Source organism: Haliotis rubra, unplaced genomic scaffold (genome assembly GCF_003918875.1).
Source record: "Haliotis rubra isolate DU_JTF1 unplaced genomic scaffold, ASM391887v1 Scf573, whole genome shotgun sequence".
Classification (NCBI taxonomy): domain Eukaryota; kingdom Metazoa; phylum Mollusca; class Gastropoda; order Lepetellida; family Haliotidae; genus Haliotis; species Haliotis rubra.
This window is the reverse complement of record NW_025767272.1, coordinates 250,927-278,521: the sequence shown is the minus strand read 5'-3', so window position 1 is coordinate 278,521 and position 27,595 is coordinate 250,927. Positions and strand designations below refer to the sequence as shown.

Below are 27,595 nucleotides of genomic sequence, written 5' to 3'. Positions count from 1 at the left end.
TGCTTTTTGTCGATCACATTTCATTCTGCTACAAATAACAGTACATTCAGTTACAAATGGTTCCAATAAACTTAGAGTGGAATTGACCATTTGACCACTACTTTGTACATGGTTTATGGGTGTGGGGTAGCCCTGTAAAGTGTTCACTCATCACGCTGAAGACCCAGGTTCGATTCCCCTTGTGGGTACAATGTGTGAAGCCCATTTCTGGTGTGAATATTGCCAAAAGCAGCGTAAAACAAAACTCACATGTTTTATGCTACGAAAATATTTTAGTATCCCCCACTAGTTCAACCAACTGTCTAACACAGCCCACTAGGCCTCATCAGCTGCTGTGAGTTGATTTACAGGGTAACACAACTGAGCATTATATATTATGCAGTATGTACAGGGCAATGTAGCAAAAGAGGAGAGCTCCTAAAAACTATTTCATTTGTCTTGATTAATTTGATGATACTATCAAAAAAAGTGACAAAAGTGCTTGACACATGATCATGGTGTTGATCACTGAATTGTCTGGTCCAGAATCAATTATTTACAGTGACACTCACTCTGGTGTCCCCCACCCGCATATTGCTGGAATATTGCTAAAAGCGACATAAAACTCACTCACTCTGGTGTCCCCCACCCTCATATTGCTGGAATATTGCTAAAAGTGGCATAAAACTCATTCACTAACCCATTCACTCTGCTTCCCCCCACCCTCATATTGCTGGAATATTGCTAAAAGTGGAATAAAACTCACTCACTCTGGTGTCCCCCACCCTCATATTGCTGGAATATTGCTAAAAGCGACATAAAACTCACTCACTCTGGTGCCCCCCACCCTCATATTGCTGGAAAATTGCTAACAGTGGAATAAAACTCACTCACTCTGATGTCCCCCACCCTCATATTGCTGGAATATTGCTAAAAGTGGTATAAAACTCACTCACTCTGGTGTCCCCCACCCTCATATTGCTGGAATATTGCTAAAAGCGACATAAAACTCACTCACCCTGGTGTCCCCTACCCTCATATTGCTGGAATATTGCTAAAAGTGGAATAAAACTCACTCACTCTGATGTCCCCTACCCTCATATTGCTGGAATATTGCAACAAGCAGCATAAAACTCACTCACTCTGGTGTCCCCTACCCTCATATTGCTGGAATATTGCTACAAGCAGCATAAAACAAACCTCCCTCCATCTGATATTTGAAATCATGATAAAGCATCCCAACTTTATGTTGAAAGAAAGAGACTCATTTGATATTCATGTCTAGTCAGGATAATCTGGACACAATGAATATGAGAAGACACCAACCCACTCCCACAAAATTCTTGTACAGGTTTGATCATTTTCATCTGGCAGGGAAAAATAGAAAACCATCACTTCTTACTTATAAAATGCTAAGTGGACTAATAGTATAACTTACCAATGGAAGGGTTAGGGTGAAGTTCTCCATCTGGTTGAAGTGAGGATCCTGAAAGTGATAATGTATGACTGTTAGACAAGAATAGAGAGTATTGTCATATATCTTAGGTGATTTGGTATGACTCTAAAACGAGAAAAACTATTCCTCTTCTTTTTGTTTAGGTTTTTGCTTTTTTTTTTAGACAAATTCATTGGCAGGGCAGTGGGGTAGCCTGTTGGTTGAGGCGTTCCCCACATGGGTACAATGTGTAAAGCCAATTCTAGTGTCCTCATCGTTATAATTCTGGAATGCTGCTAAAAGCGGCATAAAACTCACTCACTCTGGTGTCCCCCACCCTCATATTGCTGGAATATTGCTAAAAGTGGAATAAAACTCACTCACTCTGGTGCCCCCCACCCTCATATTGCTGGAATATTGCGAAAAGCGACATAAAACTCACTCACTCTGGTGTCCCCCACCCTCATATTGCTGGAATATTGCTAAAAGTGGCATAAAACTCACTCACTCACTCACTCACTCTGGTGTCCCCCACCCTCAAATTGCTGGAATATTACTAGAAGTGGCATAAAACTAACTCACTCTGGTGTCCCCCACCCTCATATTGCTGGAATATTGCTAAAAGTGGTATAAAACTTGCTCACTCACTCACTCTGATGTCCCCCACCCTCATATTGCTGGAATATTGCTAAAAGTGGCATAAAACTCACTTACTCCCTAACCCATTCACTCTGGTGCCCCCCACCCTCATATTGCTGGAATATTGCTAAAAGTGGCATAAAACTCACTCACTCACTCACTCTGATGTCCCCCACCCTCATATTGCTGGAATATTGCTAAAAGTGGCATAAAACTCACTTACTCAGGTGTCCCCACCCTCATATTGCTGGAATATTGCTAAAAGTGGCATAAAACTCACTCACTCACTCACTCTGATGTCCCCCACCCTCATATTGCTGGAATATTGCTAAAAGTGGCATAAAACTCACTTACTCAGGTGTCCCCACCCTCATATTGCTGGAATATTGCTAAAAGTGGTATAAAACTTGCTCACTCTCTCACTCTGATGTCCCCCACCCTCATATTGCTGGAATATTGCTAAAAGTGGCATAAAACTCACTCACTCACTCTGGTGTCCCCTACCGTCATATTGCTGGAATATTGCTACAAGCAGCATAAAACAAACCTCCCTCCATCTGATATTTGAAATCATGATAAAGCATCCCAACTTTATGTTGAAAGAAAGAGACTCATTTGATATTCATGTCTAGTCAGGATAATCTGGACACAATGAATATGAGAAGACATAACCCACTCCCACAAAATTCTTGTACAGGTTTGATCATTTTCATCTGGCAGGAAAAATAGAAAACCATCACTTCTTACTTATAAAATGCTAAGTGGACTAATAGTATAACTTACCAATGGAAGGGTTAGGGTGAAGTTCTCCATCTGGTTGAAGTGAGGATCCTGAAAGTGATAATGTATGACTGTTAGACAAGAATAGAGAGTATTGTCATATATCTTAGGTGATTTGGTATGACTCTAAAACGAGAAAAACTATTCCTCTCCTTTTTGTTTAGCTGTTTGCTTTTTTTTTAGACAAATTCATTGGCAGGGCAGTGGGGTAGCCTGTTGGTTGAGGCGTTCCCCACATGGGTACAATGTGTAAAGCCAATTCTAGTGTCCTCATCGTTATAATTCTGGAATGCTGCTAAAAGCGGCATAAAACTCACTTACTCTGGTGTCCCCCACCCTCATATTGCTGGAATATTGCTAAAAGTGGAATAAAACTCACTCACTCTGGTGCCCCCACCCTCATATTGCTGGAATATTAAGCGGCGACATAAAACTCACTCACTCTGGTGTCCCCCACCCTCATATTGCTGGAATATTGCTAAAAGTGGCATAAAACTCACTCACTCACTCACTCACTCTTGTGTCCCCCACCCTCAAATTGCTGGAATATTGCTAAAAGTGGCATAAATTCACTCACTCACTCTGGTGTCCCCTACCGTCATATTGCTGGAATATTGCTACAAGCAGCATAAAACAAACCTCCCTCCATCTGATATTTGAAATCATGATAAAGCATCCCAACTTTATGTTGAAAGAAAGAGACTCATTTGATATTCATGTCTAGTCAGGATAATCTGGACACAATGAATATGAGAAGACACCAACCCACTCCCACAAAATTCTTGTACAGGTTTGATCATTTTCATCTGGCAGGGAAAAATAGAAAACCATCACTTCTTACTTATAAAATGCTAAGTGGACTAATAGTATAACTTACCAATGGAAGGGTTAGGGTGAAGTTCTCCATCTGGTTGAAGTGAGGATCCTGAAAGTGATAATGTATGACTGTTAGACAAGAATAGAGAGTATTGTCATATATCTTAGGTGATTTGGTATGACTCTAAAAGCGAGAAAAACTATCCCTCTTCTTTTGTTTAGGTTTTGCTTTTTTTAGACAAATTCATTGGCAGGGCAGTGGGGTGGCCTTTTGGTTGAGGCATTCCCCACATGGGCACAATATGTAAAGCCAATTCTAGTGTCCTCATCGTTATAATTCTGGAATGCTGCTAAAAGCGGCATAAAACTCACTCACTCTGGTGTCCCCCACCCTCATATTGCTGGAATATTGCTAAAAGTGGAATAAAACTCACTCACTCTGGTGCCCCCCACCCTCATATTGCTGGAATATTGCGAAAAGCGACATAAAACTCACTCACTCTGGTGTCCCCCACCCTCATATTGCTGGAATATTGCTAAAAGTGGCATAAAACTCACTCACTCACTCACTCACTCTGGTGTCCCCCACCCTCAAATTGCTGGAATATTACTAAAAGTGGCATAAAACTAACTCACTCTGGTGTCCCCCACCCTCATATTGCTGGAATATTGCTAAAAGTGGTATAAAACTTGCTCACTCACTCACTCTGATGTCCCCCACCCTCATATTGCTGGAATATTGCTAAAAGTGGCATAAAACTCACTTACTCCCTAACCCATTCACTCTGGTGCCCCCCACCCTCATATTGCTGGAATATTGCTAAAAGTGGCATAAAACTCACTCACTCACTCACTCTGATGTCCCCCACCCTCATATTGCTGGAATATTGCTAAAAGTGGCATAAAACTCACTTACTCAGGTGTCCCCACCCTCATATTGCTGGAATATTGCTAAAAGTGGTATAAAACTTGCTCACTCTCTCACTCTGATGTCCCCCACCCTCATATTGCTGGAATATTGCTAAAAGTGGCATAAAACTCACTCACTCACTCTGGTGTCCCCTACCGTCATATTGCTGGAATATTGCTACAAGCAGCATAAAACAAACCTCCCTCCATCTGATATTTGAAATCATGATAAAGCATCCCAACTTTATGTTGAAAGAAAGAGACTCATTTGATATTCATGTCTAGTCAGGATAATCTGGACACAATGAATATGAGAAGACACCAACCCACTCCCACAAAATTCTTGTACAGGTTTGATCATTTTCATCTGGCAGGGAAAAATAGAAAACCATCACTTCTTACTTATAAAATGCTAAGTGGACTAATAGTATAACTTACCAATGGAAGGGTTAGGGTGAAGTTCTCCATCTGGTTGAAGTGAGGATCCTGAAAGTGATAATGTATGACTGTTAGACAAGAATAGAGAGTATTGTCATATATCTTAGGTGATTTGGTATGACTCTAAAACGAGAAAAACTATTCCTCTCCTTTTTGTTTAGCTGTTTGCTTTTTTTTTAGACAAATTCATTGGCAGGGCAGTGGGGTAGCCTGTTGGTTGAGGCGTTCCCCACATGGGACAATGTGTAAAGCCAATTCTAGTGTCCTCATCGTTATAATTCTGGAATGCTGCTAAAAGCGGCATAAAACTCACTTACTCTGGTGTCCCCCACCCTCATATTGCTGGAATATTGCTAAAAGTGGAATAAAACTCACTCACTCTGGTGCCCCCCACCCTCATATTGCTGGAATATTGCGAAAAGCGACATAAAACTCACTCACTCTGGTGTCCCCCACCCTCATATTGCTGGAATATTGCTAAAAGTGGCATAAAACTCACTCACTCACTCACTCACTCTTGTGTCCCCCACCCTCAAATTGCTGGAATATTGCTAAAAGTGGCATAAAACTCACTCACTCACTCTGGTGTCCCCTACCGTCATATTGCTGGAATATTGCTACAAGCAGCATAAAACAAACCTCCCTCCATCTGATATTTGAAATCATGATAAAGCATCCCAACTTTATGTTGAAAGAAAGAGACTCATTTGATATTCATGTCTAGTCAGGATAATCTGGACACAATGAATATGAGAAGACACCAACCCACTCCCACAAAATTCTTGTACAGGTTTGATCATTTTCATCTGGCAGGGAAAAATAGAAAACCATCACTTCTTACTTATAAAATGCTAAGTGGACTAATAGTATAACTTACCAATGGAAGGGTTAGGGTGAAGTTCTCCATCTGGTTGAAGTGAGGATCCTGAAAGTGATAATGTATGACTGTTAGACAAGAATAGAGAGTATTGTCATATATCTTAGGTGATTTGGTATGACTCTAAAACGAGAAAAACTATCCCTCTTCTTTTTGTTTAGGTTTTTGCTTTTTTTTTAGACAAATTCATTGGCAGGGCAGTGGGGTGGCCTTTTGGTTGAGGCATTCCCCACATGGGCACAATATGTAAAGCCAATTCTAGTGTCCTCATCGTTATAATTCTGGAATGCTGCTAAAAGCGGCATAAAACTCACTCACTCTGGTGTCCCCCACCCTCATATTGCTGGAATATTGCTAAAAGTGGAATAAAACTCACTCACTCTGGTGCCCCCCACCCTCATATTGCTGGAATATTGCGAAAAGCGACATAAAACTCACTCACTCTGGTGTCCCCCACCCTCATATTGCTGGAATATTGCTAAAAGTGGCATAAAACTCACTCACTCACTCACTCACTCTGGTGTCCCCCACCCTCAAATTGCTGGAATATTACTAAAAGTGGCATAAAACTAACTCACTCTGGTGTCCCCCACCCTCATATTGCTGGAATATTGCTAAAAGTGGTATAAAACTTGCTCACTCACTCACTCTGATGTCCCCCACCCTCATATTGCTGGAATATTGCTAAAAGTGGCATAAAACTCACTTACTCCCTAACCCATTCACTCTGGTGCCCCCCACCCTCATATTGCTGGAATATTGCTAAAAGTGGCATAAAACTCACTCACTCACTCACTCTGATGTCCCCCACCCTCATATTGCTGGAATATTGCTAAAAGTGGCATAAAACTCACTTACTCAGGTGTCCCCACCGTCATATTGCTGGAATATTGCTACAAGCAGCATAAAACAAACCTCCCTCCATCTGATATTTGAAATCATGATAAAGCATCCCAACTTTATGTTGAAAGAAAGAGACTCATTTGATATTCATGTCTAGTCAGGATAATCTGGACACAATGAATATGAGAAGACACCAACCCACTCCCACAAAATTCTTGTACAGGTTTGATCATTTTCATCTGGCAGGGAAAAATAGAAAACCATCACTTCTTACTTATAAAATGCTAAGTGGACTAATAGTATAACTTACCAATGGAAGGGTTAGGGTGAAGTTCTCCATCTGGTTGAAGTGAGGATCCTGAAAGTGATAATGTATGACTGTTAGACAAGAATAGAGAGTATTGTCATATATCTTAGGTGATTTGGTATGACTCTAAAACGAGAAAAACTATCCCTCTTCTTTTTGTTTAGGTTTTTGCTTTTTTTTTAGACAAATTCATTGGCAGGGCAGTGGGGTGGCCTTTTGGTTGAGGCATTCCCCACATGGGCACAATATGTGAAGCAATTTCTGGTGTCCTCATCGTGATATTGCTGGAATATTGCTAAAAGTGGTGTAAAACGAAACTCACTTAATTGCCCGGGACAGAGGGACATTATTTAGATAATTGCCCGAGGAAGCGAGATTGTATCAGAATTGAGGGATATTACGAAAAAAATGTCCCCTGAGAACAACAGAGTGGCGTCACTGTCGGTTTATAAGGCCTGCCAACTATATGTATACAACTGTCTTTCTGTCCCCACAAATAGCAGCACAGAGTATGGAAGAAATTTTCAGTCACATAACCTCATGGTACTATAATAAATAACTTACCTTCACTTTCTTGAACAGACCTCCTTGTTTCATTATTATAACGAAGTGATGTGTCTTTGTCTTTCATCAGTGAACAACAATGTTTGGGTTTATATAAACAAACAACCTTTTTGTCTTATCAGTTTGACCATCATGTAAAATATGATGATTTATCCCCTGTTGTGTTCATTTTCTGTTGCACACTAGGCCATGATAAATGATTAACCAAACTTTGGTCCCAATTTTTAACAAAACTGGGATGAAGGTGTTTTATAAAGTATGCATTTTAATCGTGGTATTACTCTATTCTGGTTATACTGAGTGCTAATTCAACGTCTTATGTATCTAAAACATCATCAGTTTTAATCGAAATTTCATTCATTACTGTTGACGGTTTAAATTAAATAGCTTCGTTCATATAAGTCATATTTTTTGTAGTTTGACTAATATTTGTCAACATATTCCTTTTGTGATTGAAAGTAGTAAACCGACAGGAAGCCTCTAATGGTGACCCACAAAACTGTTCCAAACATTTAAGACTTTATATCCAGACTTGATGTACTTCGAGATGAAGCCCCTAAAGATGCCTACATTTTCTCATTAAATCCATCACTAAACTATTTCATTTTTCTGGATCAGTTTGATAATACACCCCTATACTATCAATAGAAGTGACAAAGGTGCCTGACACATCATCATGCTGTTTGATCACTGGATTGTCTGGTCCAGACTTTTTTATTTACAGTCATATGTGGGTGGCGTTACACAACAAACCAAAGAACCCAACCAACTATCCAAAGCTTTGTCCACACAGTTAAAAGATGCTTACAGGATAGGTCTAGCCTTTTGCCCAGAGGGTTGTACTGATTCTCTGTTGCCTGCCAACTATATGTGGACAACTGTTCTTGTGTTCATGTAAAAACAAGTTATAGCCTGTCAACTATGGCACCATGTTCACAATCTCTCCACGAACAGCACGCAGTATGGAAGAAATTTTTAGTCTCATAACCACATGTTACCATAATAAATAACTTACCTTGACTCTCTTGGATAGACCTCCTTGGTTCAGTTTTCTGTTGAGGAGTTTGCTCGTTTTCTGAAAACAAGAAATCATGTAAGCATTTGTTATGACAGCATATGTCAGAGACTATATATATCGAAGGATGGGCACGTACCCAGTTGGAGACCGGTCACTATCACCCAGTGAGACTTTCATGAGAGACTGCGAGATTTGTGGAGTTACCGGTATGTAAACTACAGTTTTCATGCAGCCGAATGAATCAGTAGTGAAGTTTCATGTTTCTACAATTATGTTTAAGTAGTTGTTTAAGTTACAATTGTCTGAAGTTATCATTAATAATGTAATTGCATCAGTAAGGTAACAGTAAAATGACCTTGACTACATAAGTGCATGTAATTGCTTCACATAATCTCATGATAAGTATATTAATGTTTTAAAGAATATTAATCACAAGTATTGTTGAGATTTTGTTTATGGAAACAAAAAATCTGGAGGGGAGAGGTGTAATAATGTAACTATTAATGTGACTGAATTGACAAGTAATGCTCCCTTAACTACCGGATGTAAACAACTGCTCCCTGTGTACCCCAATGCATGATGGGACTATTACGTCGTCGGGCTATGTGCTTCCCGTCCAAGTATGTATGCTCCAGCCGACAGCAATACAATGTTCACGAATGTTGTTTTAAAGTAACAGGACATTGGGTCCTGTAAGTTTCAGATGTCTGTCTGACCCATTGAAAATTCACAGGACCCATAGAATAAAATTAAACACACATTTCAGATTTAACATTTCTTATAATTGGCAATGAAAGTATAAACAAACATAAGATTTATAAACAGCAAACAGGTGTCACATGTCATATATGAGTCATTCTCAAAAGTTGCAGCTATTTGGTGTACAAAAGACAACATGATTGAAATACAAAATCATCAATCTTTACTTTCACAAATGGCAAGATACGTTGTTAAAGTTCACATGTCGATAGTATTTGAGGCTTAATAATGTGCCATATTTTTATGAAGACTAATTAAACTAATTAGGACAAAAACAAAATGTCTTTCCTGTAACAACAGTAATATCCACATTTTTCTTAAAAATACATTGATATGTAAAGATATTGTATTGTAAAACTACCTTATGTGTTATTTTGTTACTCACACTTAAACATCAGTTCTAAAATTGTATTTTTATGAAATAAACCTGTTCTACACAGTTCAGATGAAAACGTGAAATCTGTTAGTACTTTGCAATACTCTTGATATCTTTTCAACTGTCTCCCGTCAAATATCATTGCACTGAAGGTGATTTGAAGAGAACATTTTGATATTTCTGAGTGATTTCTGACAATGTTTTACTCTTTAGATCATAAAACATTTGCTTTTTAGTCCTGTTATATGAAAGACAATATCGTTATGCCAAAGACACCCTATGTTATTTGAAAGAAAGTATATCAAATAAATTTGAAAAACCATTTAATTGTAGCAAATATTTTTGATCTATCTGTAATGAAAGGTAGAGTTTTTTGTCTACATGTTATATTTATATCTCCAGATAAGGTGAGTAACAATGACATGTTTGTTACAGAGAAGACAATTGACTCATATATTTGAGTTATGATAAGAATACTTCTATGGCAGTGACAATAAGATAGGTTCACATTAATCAGTTTATAAAAGTATTGTTTTTACCATACTTGAAGTGCAAAATATATAGTCTATATTTTGGAACTTAGCCTGTGTGTTACCCCAAGGACATGTCAGTGTTACTGGAAAGACATTTCAGAACAACTTGATTGAAGACAAAGAAGAATTAAATTCTGGTGTTCAATAAAAACTTTAGACATTGTGCTTTGAATGAACAACAGTAAAAGTAGCAGTTACCATTTTGAAATTTATTTTCTAGGAATGCAGAAACTCATTTCACAACAAGTTTGACAGTAATTGTCATGAATTTATCAAACTGTCAAACAGGTTTGTAATTAATAAAAGTATCAACGTTTTGATCACCTTCCTCAAGCTGTCAGAGTAACAAATATTAGTCACTAAAATTAACAGTGTTACTAAAAATATAATCTTAAAGGTCCTAATATGAGCACATAGCAAATCAAGATGAACAAAGACCTACCAGAGATAATGTTTATATTCAAATTTGTATTGAATTGTCTTTGCAGTTATAGAATTTGTCTAACCAATAAAAACCTTTGACAAAAATTAGTATGATTGCATTCAGACAAGAAAGTGTAAAACATGTTTCAACCTCAGCATATATAGACCTTAGATCATTACCACAAGTCAACTGTTAATGACATTGACATTAACATAAAACAATATGTTACTAATCAATACTGATGTTTCTTTGAAGTAACACTGATGGTCTTTCCAATAACAAAATAGCTGTTACAGAAAAGACTGTTATATGAAAGACAAATTGTCAGAGTAAATTAAGAGAAAAATAATGACTAGTCCCTTTCCCATTTCAGACAACATCCTTGTGTTATAATTATGGTTCCAAATGCAAAGAGAAAAACATATTTATGGAAAATTGGGTATATATTTATAACTGATGTTATCTAAAAGACACCGATAAAAAATACTCGCAAATGCTGACCTTTTTAACTTGATTTTCTTTGAAATTTTTGTCTTGAACTCAACACCACATGTTCATAACTCTCAACCAGAAGTTGTTAATTGGCATGACATGTAGTTCCACTTTCACAGGATGAGGGATCCTTAATTATTTCATAATTTTATGGAAATGTTACAGGAAAGACATTTTTCTTGTATACAAGAGAAAACATTTGTTTTTTATATCAAAATTCAGCTTGAAAATCATGATCATCTACCAGGAATGGGAAAAAGGTCTATACTTTTCAACCACTCCAGAAACTATATCTTCTTAAATAAAATTTAGTGCTCAGCAGACACATGATGTTAGGTTTTGGCACCTGGATAAATGACAAAATTCATGTCCCTTGTTACAAAAAGTAAAAAATAACATTATTTGGTCCTTTTGTATGTGATAAAAAGTTCCCAAGTAAGACTAGATATTGACAATGAAGGAGAAATCAGATTCTTTACACATTGATAAAATTTGACGGTTTTATTGAGGTTTTAATCCTGATACGTGAAAAAGCTGCATCTTTTGAGAGTGACTCATATAACAACTTCAGTCAAAGTCATTGTGAAATATGCAGTCAGACACTGGGGCCACCCGGTGGGTTGTAGACTTCTATCGGACTGTTGGCAAATCTGCCGGATTTGTCAGAGGGTCAGACGCTATTCATGAACACTGGCAATAAAGCCTCTGCTCTCCAAGTCGTGTCGTGTGCTTTTGGGGAGTGTTAGACATGATACCACAGTTCCAAACATTAAATATTTATATCCAGGTGCTCATGTCTACGGTAGGTGTTATAATTATTTAATCATCTGCATGTGTATGTGCATGTCTGTATGTATACGTTAGCACCCTCCTCAAAGGTGATATGGATTTCAACGCTCGAGCCGTCAGGCGAGAGCGTTGAATCCATATCACCCGCAGAGGGAGGGTGCTAACCTACTTATACCACGTGGGCGCCGCATGGACTCGTACATTGCTTGTTGCATGTGCGTTTCCTGCACCGCCAAGGTTGTTATCCACATATCAACCTCTGCACGTGCAGATAGAAGGTTGATACACAGAAAATGAACCTGCCAGAACAATATACATAACATACCCTAGTGGTATAAGTCGTAATAATGCTTAGGATTGAGGTAAAGTTTCTGACACCATTTTGAGTGTCACATTCACATTCATTCATCTCCGACACCATTTCATCTCTTTTCAGACGTATTAGGGTCATTGAAACAAAACAGAGATCATAAACTGATATAATTGGTCTCTGCGAAAACACTGACTTTTAAAGTATGTAAAAATATGTAGCTCTTACCTGTTTCTACCTCCATTCCGCCTGGTGTGTCTGCAATGTTCTAGCTGTGTAGCCTGAGTCTCGTTTTCGGGTCACTCGAGTGACGTGATTTCCCGATCATTTGATTGGTCGTAGCAAGAGTCACATCATACCATTGTTTTGGGGGGTTTAGTTATTCTATTTTCTTTGCAGGGGGATTGGGTACCGAGTTCCCAGAGACTCTGAGGTCATAAATGAAGCCTTTTTTATATGTTATGACAGTAAATAAACTGTTTATATAATTTCATTTGTCTATTTCACCACACGTTCTTCTTACTGAGTCACTTTCTCAGTTCGATACTTAAAAGCAATGTCATTATGTGGTATAGATATGTCGTTGTCACAGACAAAACTCAATGTCTTGTTTTATTGACACCTGTGTGTCTGTCTGCCTGCCTTTCTGCCTGTCTGCCTGTCTGCCTGTCTGCTAATGACAATATTCAATACACAACTGCGATCACTGACCACCTGCAATTTGAAGGAAAAAAAAAATGAGCATGTATTTACAAAACCCAAAATCTCTATATATACACACACAATGAGCTGTGAGGGCATCTGCAAATGAACCAGCCGTTACACTTGAGTGCACACCCACCCGCTCTGACTGGGTTCGGTATCCCGGCTGCTTCGTTTCTTGGGAGGTAAACCCAAGTACACAAAATTGCACTTTTGATTTGCGATTGTACGCTTATAATTTTGTTTATATGTTTTTTCATAACCAGCAATGTATATTATATGTCATGAATAAGTGATAATTGTGTTTTAATTATGTTTGATTTTTGGGTTGCATGTGACCTTTAAACTACACTAAAGTAGCACCAAACTCCTGCATCCAGTTAAAATACCCAAAAAGCTACCTGCAATAAACAGTGTTCAAACAGAAAAATGCAGTTACTGTAAACGTAGTATATTTCGCGCAGGTTTTATTTTCGCGCTTTTCGCGCAAAACATTTTAACGCGAAAATTTATACACCTCGAATAAACCTGTCATTCCTTCAGTTTAGCCCCGCTCGCCCCTGAGTTGTTGCCATAACACATCAAGTTTGAAGACAGAAATCTAAGGGAATCTTAAAATGACGACTGATAGTAGCATAAAGAATCAAACTTAACTGTCGCTGTAATGGATTTCCCAAAACATAATTAAATAATGAGCCAAATCCCATCGCCGAATTAGCGAAAACAGCAATGTGTGTTGTGGCCGCCATGGAAATTGGTCACATGACAGATGGTTTGATACAAAACAGATTACCACGAAACGACTCGGAAAGAAATAATACAGCAGTATTTTATTTATTCATTTAGATACAAACGTATCACCATGAAGCGAATAGTCACTAACACTCAATCATCTCATTCACAACTTGTTTGAAATCACAAAGAGCTTCATATACAGTATAAATTAATTAGTCAGATCGTCAGAATTCGGAACATAATACTGATGTGTTTTTCATCTCTTCCGGGAGTAAACGGGTTACTGTGTACTAGCATATCGCACAGATAGGGATTTCCTGTGAGTAAGTAATAAATGTCGCCTGACAGGTACAGCCACTCTGTTTGTTTTCACTGCTATTAGTGGCGGCCAAAGAGACAGCTGGCAGTTCCGGCAATTACTGATTGGCGTGAATAATTGACCGCGCGAAGTAGTCTAAACTGTCAATTCCGCGAAATTTGCACCACGCGAAAATAAGTACGTTTACAGTAATATATTTACCTGATAAAATACTTGGTTAAAATTCCATTCAATATAATGTTCATTTAAGTTTTATGTCAGTTGGACGTATAATTCCAGTAAGAAGAAAAGAGTATTCCAAATTAAGAAAAACTATTTACTGTTGTATTGTTATCTTGAAAAGGTGGAAATTGTGCCAAGAAGACATTTTGTCTGAATTTCAGCTATTAGACAGACCCCTGAATAAACACAATGCAATTACTTTCACCATGAAACGCATCCAAAATGACCAGGAACTATACCTGAAGACAGCACATAAAACAATTCACTTTTCATGAAATCTTTTTGAACACACACACACACATACACACACAGAGAGAGAGAGAGAGAGAGAGAGAGAGAGAGAGAGAGAGAGAGAGACAGACACACAGACACACACACACACAGAGAAACGTGGTTTAAAGCATAATGTAAAATATCACACATGACATAGTCTGTAGGTGATCTCTGTTGTGCTAATAACACAATATCATCTGCATATAGCATTAAACTGACATTTACGCCACCAATTTCAATACCACAGGTCAGATTTTTCAACACAATTACAACTCCAAAAACACAATTATCAGCTCTTCTTCTTTCTGCCACTCCCAGCCTGGCAGTCAGGTGGATACTTCAGAAACGTTCCTAACTCTTTCTTGAAATTTCCCATGATATAGGACACATTCTGAAAGTTTATATTTAAATACATGAATAATTTTATATGGAAGATATATTGTCTTAAATGATTCAAGTATTTGTTTAATCAATCACTTGAAAGGTTCATTTCACTGCTTTAACTTGGCATGTGAACATATGTAACATGTATATGAACAGCATCCATACAAAATATGACAAAAAAGTGTAAACAAATTATATTTTCAACTAAAGGAATGGAAGTTTTCTTAAACAGTTTCAAAGAAAATCCTCAATTGCAAGTTGATTATTCAAACAGACTATGAATTAGGATGAATTAGACGATGCTTTACTGTCATATATTATTTGCTATTGTCATGATGGAAATGCTGCACTTGGTAATTACCTTACCAGAGATGATTGAATACAACCATGTATTCTTAAAAGAAAACTTGCCGTCTGCCCATCAACATTCATTCTTGACATCAAATTGTTTGACATTGTCCTGCAAAACAATGGAAGATTGTTGTTATTCTGTCAGATTTAGTTTTCTTTAGAGATTCTCGGAAACGATTATTTCAAATTAAATAGGAGTTGTACAGATGTAGCAATTTTGCTAACAGGAGTTATATATTGTAACAAAAGCCATTTTACATTAAATGATAAGAAAACAAAATGGGTGGTGGTTCACAGGTCAAAGAACAAGTCTATTGTGGGAGGTCTTCCAACACCATTTATTCCCAAACACAAGGAAGTATAGATCATGGAGTTCTGAAAACAATAATGAGCTCTCATAAGTATACTATATATTCTCTATTATCTACTCTGTCTCTCTTTGTCATTTGTACACTCATAAAACTCAGATAAATAACTTCTTCATAATTCAGAAATGTTTACACTTAATCTCTTATAGGAACGCTTAGAAAATCTCTCATATAATGAATTATGTGTGCCTATTATCTGCGACGTCATAACTATGCTTCTCTGAATCATGAACAATAAAATAATGAGATTAAACTCTACCCTGCCAGAAATAATCTATCATACCCTGAATAATAAGACACTGAATAACATCTCTTACAACTCCAATCTACACTCAAAAAGACTTAAATGTACTCGTAAACAAACATCGCTTGCACACGCAAATTCTTGGAAACAGTGTATCTCTGACTCTCATTTCCAAGAAATGGAAGTCCTACTCTATTTGACCAAAGGGGTGACAGGTGGCCAAAACATATTGAAATGTAGGTCATACACTGAAAATAACACTACAAATATGCACCTTCTCTCTAATATACTCGATAGATGATCTTGACAAGGGAACATGTACATAAAATGCTGATATCTAACAATACCTGTACTCTAAATAATGGACTCTTCCAAATCTCAGTATGTTTCACTGCACACACATTTAAATGCAAAATAATGAAAAACCTACACTTTGACAATAATAAAGAAACATCATATTCAAATTCTACAGCTGCTTAACAAAGACTTGCACAAGACATTTTGATGTGAATTTTCGTTGCATGATCTGAGAAAGATTTCCTTTCGCCATTTTCCACCCCCAACCCCCCTCCCCCCAAATAATATGCATATGTTGACAGGGTTCAGAGCGTGCTCAATGCATAATTTACTGATAGACTTATTCAAACGAACAAATGTTCATAATAATGTGATGCAATATAAAATGTTGATAAATTCTATTCGATTTTGTATAGCTGCCCTTAGGGACCGTTCATAATGTATGGCTTGGGGTGATGATGATTTTTATGAAGAAGCATGTACAATGTGAATAACCCTCCCCCCTCCCCATAAAAGTGTATGTACTGAAATAAGTGGCCCCCACCCTGCATGTCATGTACAATATCTATGACGCCTCTCCCCTTCCCATACCTTCTAAGCATCATATTAAACATAGTGCGTGTGTACAAAAATGCTGACCCCTTAGCTCCCCATACAATCATCACCCCACCCGCAGCCATATAATTATGAATGGTCCCTTATATTGATGTACTTCATTGATTATTTGAAAATGTATATTTGCAAATTTAAATCAGGTGATGGGTATGAAAGGAAATCTTATTCGATTATATAACAAAATGCCAAATATATGCATGCAAATATATTGAAAAATAACAAAACAAGTTCATGGAAAACACGGGCTTCCACTGAATTTTGAGAAACATGTACGTGACATACCGGTACCCTTGTGAGATAAAACATGAGCCCTAATTCGGAGTTTCTTGCTACATTGACCAGCTAGATTTAAACAACATTCCTACGTTTTCATTATACATGAAGGACATACTTACCAAATAAACACCATCATGCCGTGAAGATGTTGAAAATAGAACGATATTGCGTTGAACTTCGCCAAAGTAAACTGACAACGATCAGCTGCCTTTGCGCACGTGATAATTGTGGGCATGTCCGGATATGGCCAAACGAGGCGATCTGGCATGTGTTTGAAAGCAAATTGTCGGGAATTATACAATTTTGACAGTTTTGTGGGAAACTATCAAATGTATTGCAATTCGGATAACCGATGACTTTATACCTAAAATCATTGATGTTTTCATTTTCAGTTGCGATTTACGTTATATTTCCGTCTGTTGATCGATGCACAATCAAACAGTATATAAGATTATATGTGTCACTAGCTCGATCTTGATCTTTTATGAAGTTAATGTTCCGAAATGATAGTTGCTAAGTTGGATACCTATTACCAATATGAATTATGTATCAAATTTGCCAAGGAAACAATTAGTTGACATTTTGTTGGTTCCTTACGTTGAAACAACGTTGACAACTAAACGAATCTCGACTAACTTTCTTTGGTCGCATGATAAACGTTGAATCAACGTTTATGAAAGGTTGATCAACCAAACAACCAAAATTCAACGTTGATTCAACGTTGTGTGCCCGCTGGGATGTGATGACAGATGAGACGTATATGTATTTCATGAAAGATCACAGCACCCCTCTCCAGAACAAATAAGTTAGTGTCTGTGTACGCCAGGAGATACTTGTTGTGAATAATGCATCAGTCATACTGTGTCATCCTGGATCAAATCGCGTTTGTTTCGGGGAAATGTGTCCGTTTGATTAGAGCATGGGGTCTTGATTGGCTGTCAGGTTGGTTACAGACGAGGTGTTGATTTCACACTGACGTTGCCTCTTCACTCAGGGAAGGACAACATGTGTCATTCTGATTGTCAGAGATAAGGTTGTGACATTTTTAATGTCACAGATGGCACATGTCATTCTGACACTCAAAGAAGCTACATTTGTCCTTCTGGGTGTGGGGGGTGATCCATGTTTTCTTGGTGTCATACCTGAAACGTCCTTCTGGGTGTGGGGGGTGATCCATGTTTTCTGGGTGTCATAGAAGAAATGTTGTCCTTCTGGGTGTCATAGAAGAAACGTTTTTTGTTCTGGGTGTCAAAGAAGAAACATTTGTCATTCTGTATGCCATAGAAACAGCATTTGTCATTCTGGGTGCCATAGAAACAGCATTTGTCATTTTGTGTGTCATAGAAACAGCATTTGTCATTCTGGGTGTCATAGAAACAGCATTTGTCATTCTGTGTGTCACAGAAACAGCATTTGTCCTTCTGGGTGTCACAGAAACAGCATTTGTCATTCTGTGTGTCATAGAAACAGCATTTGTCATTCTGTGTGTCATAGAAACAGCATTTGTCATTCGGTGTGTCACAGAAACAGCATTTGTCATTCTGGGTGTCACAGAAACAGCATTTGTCATTCTGGGTGTCACAGAAACAGCATTTGTCATTCTGGGTGTCTAATAAGAAGCATTTGTCATTTCAGGAATTGTAGAGGAAGCATTTGCCATTTTGGGATATTTAGAGGAAGCACTTGTCATTTTGGGATATTTAGAGGAAGCATTTGTCATTTTGGGATATTTAGAATAAGTATGTCATTTTGGGATATTTAGAGGAAGCATGTCATTTTGGGATATTTAGAGGAAGCAGTTGTCATTTTGGGGTATTTAGAGGAAGCATTTGTGATTCTGAATGTCAAGAATGATGGTTGTGTCCTTCGTAATTTGATAAATGATACATATTTTCATTCTGAATGTCATAGAGGATACTTGTATTAGATCTTCCAGATGCACAAAATTTAAATACACTTGAGAGCGAAAAAATACGAATCTACAGGGTATGCTCAGAGTTGTCTGAAATTGCTATTAGTTGTCAGCATATATGGCTGTACAGTGTATTGTACAGCATTGTCTGAAAGGGCTATGTACAGAATTACATCCCCTTGATGTGTCAGAATCCTTCGATCATGTGTTCAAATCCCAGATTCACCCCAGATTCACCCTGATTATCTTTCTGGACTTGACAGCACCTTACCCATGCTAAACACTTAATTACAGTGTTGATAAAAGTCATTCCAAGCAAAATATCTTTCAATCATACCCTTTATCATCATGACATAGCTTATGATGGCAGCTGTTGTCTGTATGTGATATTTTACTGTTATGATCCAACATGTTGACTCTGTTATTCTATAATTCATGCTTCCTACTGGAGCATCAGCAAAGAGGCTGAACAGAGTTATCTCCCTTCCTCTATCATGACTCTTCACTCTTCTCACTGGAGCATCAGCCAAGAGGCTGAACAGTCTTGTCTCCCTTCATCTCATCGCAATGTTCAATGTTATAGACTGTTATTTGATGCTTCACTCTGCAATTTTACAGAGGTATGATATCAGACTTTGAATACTGAAACCTGGAACACACAATGCAGTGTCTGACGTCATGAGCATCTATCCTCACCAAGCCAGACCACAGAATCCATTTAGTCGGCTTCTGCAACTTTTCACTATCCGGACATTTTTTATGGAAAATGGCACTGTTTGGATCAACGCTTTACAGATCTGCATCACTGCCTATCAAGACCGTCAGAGACTATGTAAGCATATGTTTATCCCACTTTCTACAGCTTCATCAGCAGAAGTCTCACGAGTGACATCATTGTTTTGGATGAGAATGACTATTCTACAAGCTCACAATTTTGCTGGAATTATGTCTCCCCCCATGAAGAGTCGGGAGACATAATGTTTTGGGTTGAGTTTCAAATGAATTCTTTGAGGTCTCAACATTGAATGGGGGGAAGGGGGAGAAACACTTTCTAGTCCCTCTTCCAGCTGCGTCGAATCCTCATGAACTTGAGTGTCCATGATGGCTTTACATAGCAACTGTTCGTTGACTTTGATCATGGACGGATGATTTAGGAAGTTTTTGCGTCCCACTACTTACGTGCCCTATCAGTGACGAAAGTGGAACTCGGTGCCTTGGTACTGGCACAGCAGCTATCCTCGGTCCGTCAACTCTGTTCGATGCTACCTTGCATGTATGTAATAAATCTGTATTTGTTCTATTTCATTGTCGTTCTAATTTGGGGGGGGCTTAGATCTACCTCACCTTGATTGACAGCTGGGCCAGTAGTAGTTACCAGTGAGCAACTTCATCATGGATCGAGAAGAACAATCTTTTTACTAGAATGCAGATGTGATTAACACTCATGCTTACTGACCTCTACTGTAACAAGCAATCATGTCAGTGAAGTGTGAATACCGAAATCCAGTGATTTCAAAGCTTTTTGCTCATAAGTTAGTAGACACATCATTAGCAGGAGTTAAATGGTGTTGTTCTGAACTAAATGTTAAACAGTTGAGCTTACTGAGCCATTTCATCTTTCACCTTTTATGTGTGATCGTGGGAGACGGTTTTGAAGTTTGGGCTGGTCCGATTAGAGTCGCAAGACTTTATGTTACTCAGGTTTTTTTTCTTGAAATCGGTGTGAGGTGGGGAAACCTGATTAGCTCCGTTGTAACGGCAAGTTTCTTAGCAGTTGACAGTTTGATACATGGGAGTTAGCTCCCTTGTGTATGGATGCTTGAAGCGAGCGGAAAATATGAGTGCGATGTGGTTTTGCGAATTTCCAAGTCATGGTGTACTCTGATACAGCATAATGTTGCACGTACTTTATAGTCAGTAGCACTAACAGAGCCAGCACGAACGGGTCAAACGTTGAAGTCTGTGTCGTTACGATTGTGAGACTGTTTGCCCGTGAGGGGATTGAACTTTGGACTGCGATGATATGTGCAAATGCGAAATACAAATTGACTGGAATCTGGCCTCTCCTGTTGTTCTTCAATCTTGGAAACATTACATCCGTCCTTTTGTTTTGAACAACAGTTGTGACAGAAAACCACATATATTCGGCGGTGCCCACTCCCTGGGAATTGTGCTGAGTAAGCCAAGGGGTTTCAGAAGAAGCAACCCATCAAAATACGGGAGTTATGCAGCTAACATTTGTCAGATTACAGTCGTAACAGGTATCCTTCTACATGTTATCACTTTCCATGGTTATCATGCAAATTACAGACACTGGATTATCTGCGGACCACCGTGAAACCATAGGATATGTACAAGACGTGAGACAGGATGAGTTTAAAGCTTTTTACAATAAATTTCCTATGAATATTTACTATAAATATTCATATACTTATCCTGCCTCACACAATGGACCCTGATAGCAATGTTCGTTGGGCCAACATTGGCCAACGTAGGCCCAATGATGGCCAATGTTGGTCCAACGGACATTGCTATCTGGGGATACCCGCCCGACCAACCCCACAACACAGATTATGACTATTGCTCCAAGAAAAGTTTGACCAGACAAACGAGTCACATGATCAACCAGAGGGCATACGGCATGGAGAAGCTGCCAGAGGCTGTCAGGAGCAGTGGGGTGTGTTCGTGTGAATGGTGCAAGAGTGGTTAAAAACTTTGTTTACAGTTCGTTTCCACTTAGATGTAGAATCATGAGACAGAGTACAAGACATGAAAGAGGATAAGTATGTAAATATACAATTTATAAATAACTTCTTTGAGGGACATTTTAGAAGTTGGGGAGTACAATATTGGACAAACTTTATTAATAACAACTTCATTTATTCTTGAGTGAGACGGTTCGATACAGATTCTTGTACCATTGTCGTTTAAAGCTGCTTGACAACCGTACAAGAATCTGTATCGAAATGTCGCAGTCACGAATATAAGAAGTTGTTATCCACAAATTTGTCCTATTTATAGTTAAAATTTGCAAATCTATTTTCTACGATATTTTCACATCATACAGGAAAGACATATTTTTCTTCTGTAATTGATTGACATTCTTAAAGTTGAGGAGATGAAGAATGAGGACAATTTTTATAGATGTACATCTTGTTTGTTATTACCTACGAGGGCGAACATATCGGGGTTCATATTTTTCATACGATGCCCTAGGGCAAAATATCACTTTGTCATGGTTACGTGACGTCATGAACAATGCTATGACGTCACATATCTACTGTGACGTTGCGTTCTACATGCGGTGACGGCGGGTAGCCAGCCTATGTTTGAAAGTAGATTTGGATTTATTTTCCTCAATTTGATGACTTCGGTAATAAACAGAATATTATATTCGTGCCCATGTCATACTATGTTTACGACACTCGTGCCTAAATATTGGTATATCCCTCACTCTCGCTCGGGAAATACCAAAATTTAGGCACTCGTGTCGTAAACATAGCATGACATGGGCACCCATATAATATCCTCTATTTCTGTGTAGGCGACATTTCGCCATAGTTTCTAATGTCATGGTCAAGCAATTGGTGTATGAGAAGTAATTTGTGTGATATATAAGATGTTTATACAGTAGATGAGGGTTAAGGCGAAACTGAGATTGTTTACTCAATAGAAGAGGTTGTTAACACAGGATTAACTAGGTTGATTGGAAGCCAGTTTAGAAGATGTACATAGGTTGTATACATAAGAGACAAGATGTCGATTGACAGCCAGAATAGAATGATGTTCATAGGTTGTGTACATAAGAGACAAGATGTTGATTCACAACCAGTAGAGAATGATGTACATAGGTTGTATACATAAGAGACAAGATGTTGATTGACAGCCAGAATAGAATGATGTACATAGGTTGTATACATAAGAGACAAGATGTTGATTGACAGCCAGAATAGAATGATGTACATAGGTTGTGTACATAAGAGACAAGATGTCGATTGACAGCCAGTAGAGAATGCTGTACATAGGTTGTGTACATAAGAGACAAGAAGTACGATATACCCCCGTACTTCAGTTCTGACCATCTGGGGATGTGTGAGAGGTACCGTGTCAGCACCCTCGGGCCCTCGGACCTTTACCGTAGTTCCTCCACCAAATACAAGACGATGATGTTTCGTGCAACAGTTTTATTAACACTGTGTTGCTGGTCAACCCACTCTATGTCACTATATCAAAGCCAAAATTGCTGGTGCTATCAAATAGTTTCTATCAAAAGTTTTTAGTGATCCACCATCACCAGTGGGTGCACACCAGACTGACTATCGTGAGCTTTGCTCCACCTTAAGACTGGGTTCCTATGTCACAGCCAAAAACATTTCCATGTCTTTATTTGGACAGCAACCCTTTCCCCTTGCTGCAGACTGCTGCCCCCTTCCTTTGCTTTACCCCTAATACCTTGGGCCGGCGGGGTAGCCTAGTGGTTAAAGCGTTGGCTCGTCATGCAGCAGACCCACATGGGTATAATGTGTAAAGCCCATTTCTGGTGTCCCCCACCATAATATTGCTGGAATATTACAAAAAAGCGGCGTAAAACCATACTCACTCACTCCCCTAATACCTTATTTGTAAGATTGTGCGGTGAGTTCCAGGAATACCAGTATTACTTTGTCTATAACCATATGTATATCCTCCATGATTCCAAGAACTCCTGCTACTCACACCTCTGACATGAAGGTGCCTGACTCAGATGTTGTAACCCTGGTAACACAATATATTTTCCATTTTCTACATCAACTTTGCACAAATATATAGTCACCCCTCCTGGCTGACTTAATATTTAACAAACCTACTTTTGTGCCCCTAGCTACAGAATTTCTACCATAGAGATTATTAAACCATAGTTCCATTTGTTCCATCTTATTTCTTGATTATCTGTATATAATGATCTAGTCTTCATATCAATTATATATCAATTATCTAAATAAGTATCCTAATTTTATGCCAGTAATACAATCCCCACCCCCACCCCTCTCTCACCCCACCCCTTCCTGGCAAAGTGTCTGTCCCCACTCTGAAGTGACGAAGGGACCAGAGTAAGTGAGTTACGCTTTACGCCGCTTTTTAGTAATATTCTGGCAATATCATGGTGGGCGACACCAGAAATGGTCTTCACACATTGTACCCATGTGGGGAATCGAACACCCTTCTTTGGCATGACAAGCGAACGCTTTAACCATTAGGCTACCCCACCGCCCCTGAAGGGACCAGAGCTCGCCCTGGATATTCTTGAGTTCGTTGTTGTTTTTGTTTTTTTCTTCTTTGTTTGATTTTCTATTGACTATAGAGTTGATTGACCACAATCTCTTTAAAACATACATACAAATACAGGTGGTTAACCATGATATATTTGCAGAGTTCACAAGGAGCAGAATAGGTGTGTTATAAATGATAAGATAGTACAGCAATCCAAAGTAGTTTAGATACTATTGATAACACTTGACAATAACAATGATAAAAATGAAATACAACATGTACTGTCAGGAAATTAATTCAGTAAAGGGTCATAGTCCTTGTGGATGGGACTTCCTTTCTGTTTGTTTATAGCAGGTCTGATCTTCTTGATGTAGACAGCTTCAAGTAGTTTTCGGATTTTGCAATCAGCCTGGTTCCTCTCGAGGACCTTTATGTTGTCCCATTTGATCTCGTGATTTGGGTTGTCTTTAAGGTGGTGAGCTACGGCAGTTGGAAATTTAGATTTTTTGGCCCGGTGTTCCTTAATCCTAATGGTGAGTGGTCTTTTGGTTTCACCAATGTAGGATTTACCGCAGTCACATTCTATCTGGTAGACGACACCTGCTGGATCTGGCTCCTTTGTTGGGGTGGGTCTGCCTGTGGCCTGCAGGAGGTTCTGTAAGGTGATGCCTCTTTGGAAGATGACATCAATGTTGGCTTGCTGCTTAAGGAGTCGTCGGATGTGATGGCTAGTTTGTCCAATGTAGGGGAGCCTGATGGTGAAGGGGGCTGCTTGTTGGGGAGGCTTAGCGGTAGGGTTGAGGGTGTTTTTGATGGCCTGGTTGACGAAAGTTGCAGGATATTCGTTATAGTTGGTAAAGACATGTCTGAGGTGGTCCAACTCGGTGTCTAGGGATGCGGGTGTGGAGCAGATGTTCTTGGCTCGTCTGGTTAGGGTGGAGATTTTCCCCTTCTTGACGTGGATAGGGTGAAAGGAGGAGAAATGGAGATACTGGTCCGTATGGGATGGTTTGCGGTAGACGCTGGTGTTGAGCTTCTTGTCATCTCTCTGGACCAAGACATCTAGGAAGGGAAGTTGGTTGTCTTCTTCCAATTCCATTGTAAACTGCATCCTGGTATGTTGGGAGTTTAGGTGTTGGAGAAGGACGTTGGGGTCGTCAGATGGAGGAAGGATGACAAAAGTATCATCTACTTTACGGAACCAGCAGGTGGGTTGGACTGGGAACGTGTCAAGGGCGGTTTCTTCTAGGTGAGTCATGTAGATCTCGGAGATGAGGGAGGATAGTGGGGAACCCGTAGGGAGGCCATGGGTCTGTTGCATTATTTGATCTCTCCATGTGAAGTAGGTGAAAGTGATGCATCCATTGATGAGGTCTATGATGCTGTCAGGAGAAAGGTTGGTGTCAAGGGTGGAGTCCTTGACTCTGGATCTAATGACGGCGAAGGCTTCTTCCCGGGGAACATTGGTGAAAAGATCAACCACCTTGTAGCTTAGCAACTTGCCGGGTTCAGTAATGGTGCTGATCTTCTTGCAGAACTCGCTGGAGTCAGCAATGAAGGACTTGGCTGTCTTCCCTAGTGGAGCGAGCAGTCTGGACAGGTACAGGGCAGTATTGTGATGTACAGTATTACTTGTGCAGATGTGGAGGCGGGCTTTGATGTCATCGTTATGGATCTTGATGGTGACTCGGGCATAGGGCGGCTGTGGGTGCTGGACCAGGAGTATCTTGTGGAAGGTTGAGTCTATCTCATTGTCTTTTAGGAGTCGCTTCAGCAGGGCTCGGTGTTTCCTCTGCAGTCGAGCAGTCGGGTCGTTCTCTAGCTGCTTGTAGGTGCTGTTGTCATTCAGGATGTTGTCAGTGAGGGTCTGGAAGTGGGATTTGTCCATTATGACAACTGCTCTGTCTTTGTCAGCTGGGACAAAGGTGATATCGGTGTCATCTGAGAGTTTCCTCACGATCTCCCTTTCAGCACTGTTCAGGTTATCTGTTGTTATTGCATTTCCTGCATCTCCCTTTTTCAGAATGTTTACAATCTGGTGTCTCAGGGAGTTGATCGCACCACATGGCTTTAGTTGTTGAAGACCTTTCTCCACATGGACAAAGAACATGACATTGTTTTGGGGCACAGTGGGTACAAAGTTAAGCCCTTTGGAAAGGACTGCGAGTTCTTGGCTGTTGAGGGTTCTGCTGCTAAGGTTGATGACGCTTTTGACTTCTTTGATTGGCGTTCTGGAAGTTGAGGAGATGAAGAATGAGGACAATTTTTATGGATATATACAACTTTATTTTGAGGAGTTGTTTATACAATAACAACAACAAGAGGTTGATAACACAGATGGTACACAGGATTAAGCAGGTTGATTGGAAGCCAGTTGAGGACACATGAACAATGGCAAAAAATTATCAATGCAATAACAAAAGATAACCTGAACAATGCTGAAAGGGAGATCGTGAGGAAACTCAGAGCTGACCCCAGCTGACAAAGATGGAGCAGTTGTCATAATGGACACATCCCACTTCCAGACCCTCACTGACAACATCCTGAATGACAACAACACCTACCAGCAGCTAAAGAAGGACCCGACTGCCCAACTGCAGAGGGAACACCGATCCCTGCTGAAGCGACTCCCAGACAACAACGAGATAGATTCAACCCTCCACGATGAACTCCTGGTCCAGCACTCACAGCTGCCCTATGCCCGAGCCACCATCAAGGCCCATGAAGATTACATCAGTGCCAAATTCCTCATCTGAACATTACAATACTGCCCCTTTCCACGCCCCCCATACTGCTCCATACTGCTCCAAACAGACAACCAGCTTCCCATCCTAGATGTCTTGGTCCAGAGAGATGACAAGAAGCTCAACACCAGCGTCTACCGCAAACCATCCCATACGGACCAGTATCTCCATTTCTCCTCCTGTCACCCTATCCACGTCAAGAGGGGGATAATCTCCACCCTAACCAGACGATCCAAGAACATCTGCTCCACACCCACATCCCTACACACCGAGTTGGACCACCTCAGACATGTCTTTACCAACTATAACGAATATCCTGCATCTTTCGTCAAGCAGGCCATCAACAACACCCTCAACCCTAACGCTACGGCTCCCCAACAATCAATGCAACAAGCATCCCCCTTCACCATCAGCCTCCCCTACATTGGACCAACTAGCCATCACATCCGACGACTCCTTAAGCAGCTTCAACATTGATGTCATCTTCCAAATAGGCAACACTATACAGAACCTCCTGCAGGCCACAGGCAGACCCACCCCAACAAAGGAGCCAGATCCAGCAGGTGTCGTCTACCAGATATACTACCCATCAAAAGTTTAGATTCACTAGTGTAA

General features: G+C 39.5%; 3 protein-coding genes across 8 annotated transcripts in view; 1 reads left to right on the top strand and 2 right to left on the bottom strand.

Annotated features, from left to right (window-relative positions):
* LOC124254501 (NAD(P)H-hydrate epimerase-like) overlaps window positions 1-27,595 on the top strand; it is a 391,625-nt gene that overhangs the window by 280,151 nt on the left and 83,879 nt on the right. The window contains exon 1 of one of the 3 annotated variants that reach the window (XM_046688316.1): window positions 11,967-11,991. The exons of the other annotated variants lie outside the window; for them this stretch is intronic. The gene's annotated coding sequence lies outside the window, so the exon portion shown is untranslated. Of the gene's footprint in view, window positions 1-11,966; window positions 11,992-27,595 lie in introns of those variants that run through there. 3 annotated transcript variants of the gene reach the window in all.
* The window catches only part of LOC124254500, a 110,856-nt gene that overhangs the window by 38,525 nt on the left and 44,736 nt on the right, over window positions 1-27,595 (bottom strand). Inside the window, exons 2-3 of one of the 3 annotated variants that reach the window (XM_046688313.1) lie at window positions 8,599-8,662; window positions 7,594-7,652 (exon numbers count right to left, since the gene is read on the bottom strand). In XM_046688313.1, the coding sequence (XP_046544269.1) occupies window positions 7,594-7,652; window positions 8,599-8,662 (123 nt within the window). Of the gene's footprint in view, window positions 1-7,587; window positions 7,653-8,598; window positions 8,663-27,595 lie in introns of all 3 variants that reach the window. The other 2 variants (XM_046688310.1, XM_046688311.1) reach the window with 2 other exon arrangements.
* The window catches only part of LOC124254499, a 33,061-nt gene continuing 29,488 nt past the window's right edge, over window positions 24,023-27,595 (bottom strand). Inside the window, exon 6 of one of the 2 annotated variants that reach the window (XM_046688308.1) lies at window positions 24,023-26,467. In XM_046688308.1, the coding sequence (XP_046544264.1) occupies window positions 24,529-26,467 (1,939 nt within the window). In that variant the 3' untranslated portion in view covers window positions 24,023-24,528. The remainder of the gene's footprint in view (window positions 26,468-27,595) is intronic. The other variant, XM_046688309.1, reaches the window with a different exon arrangement.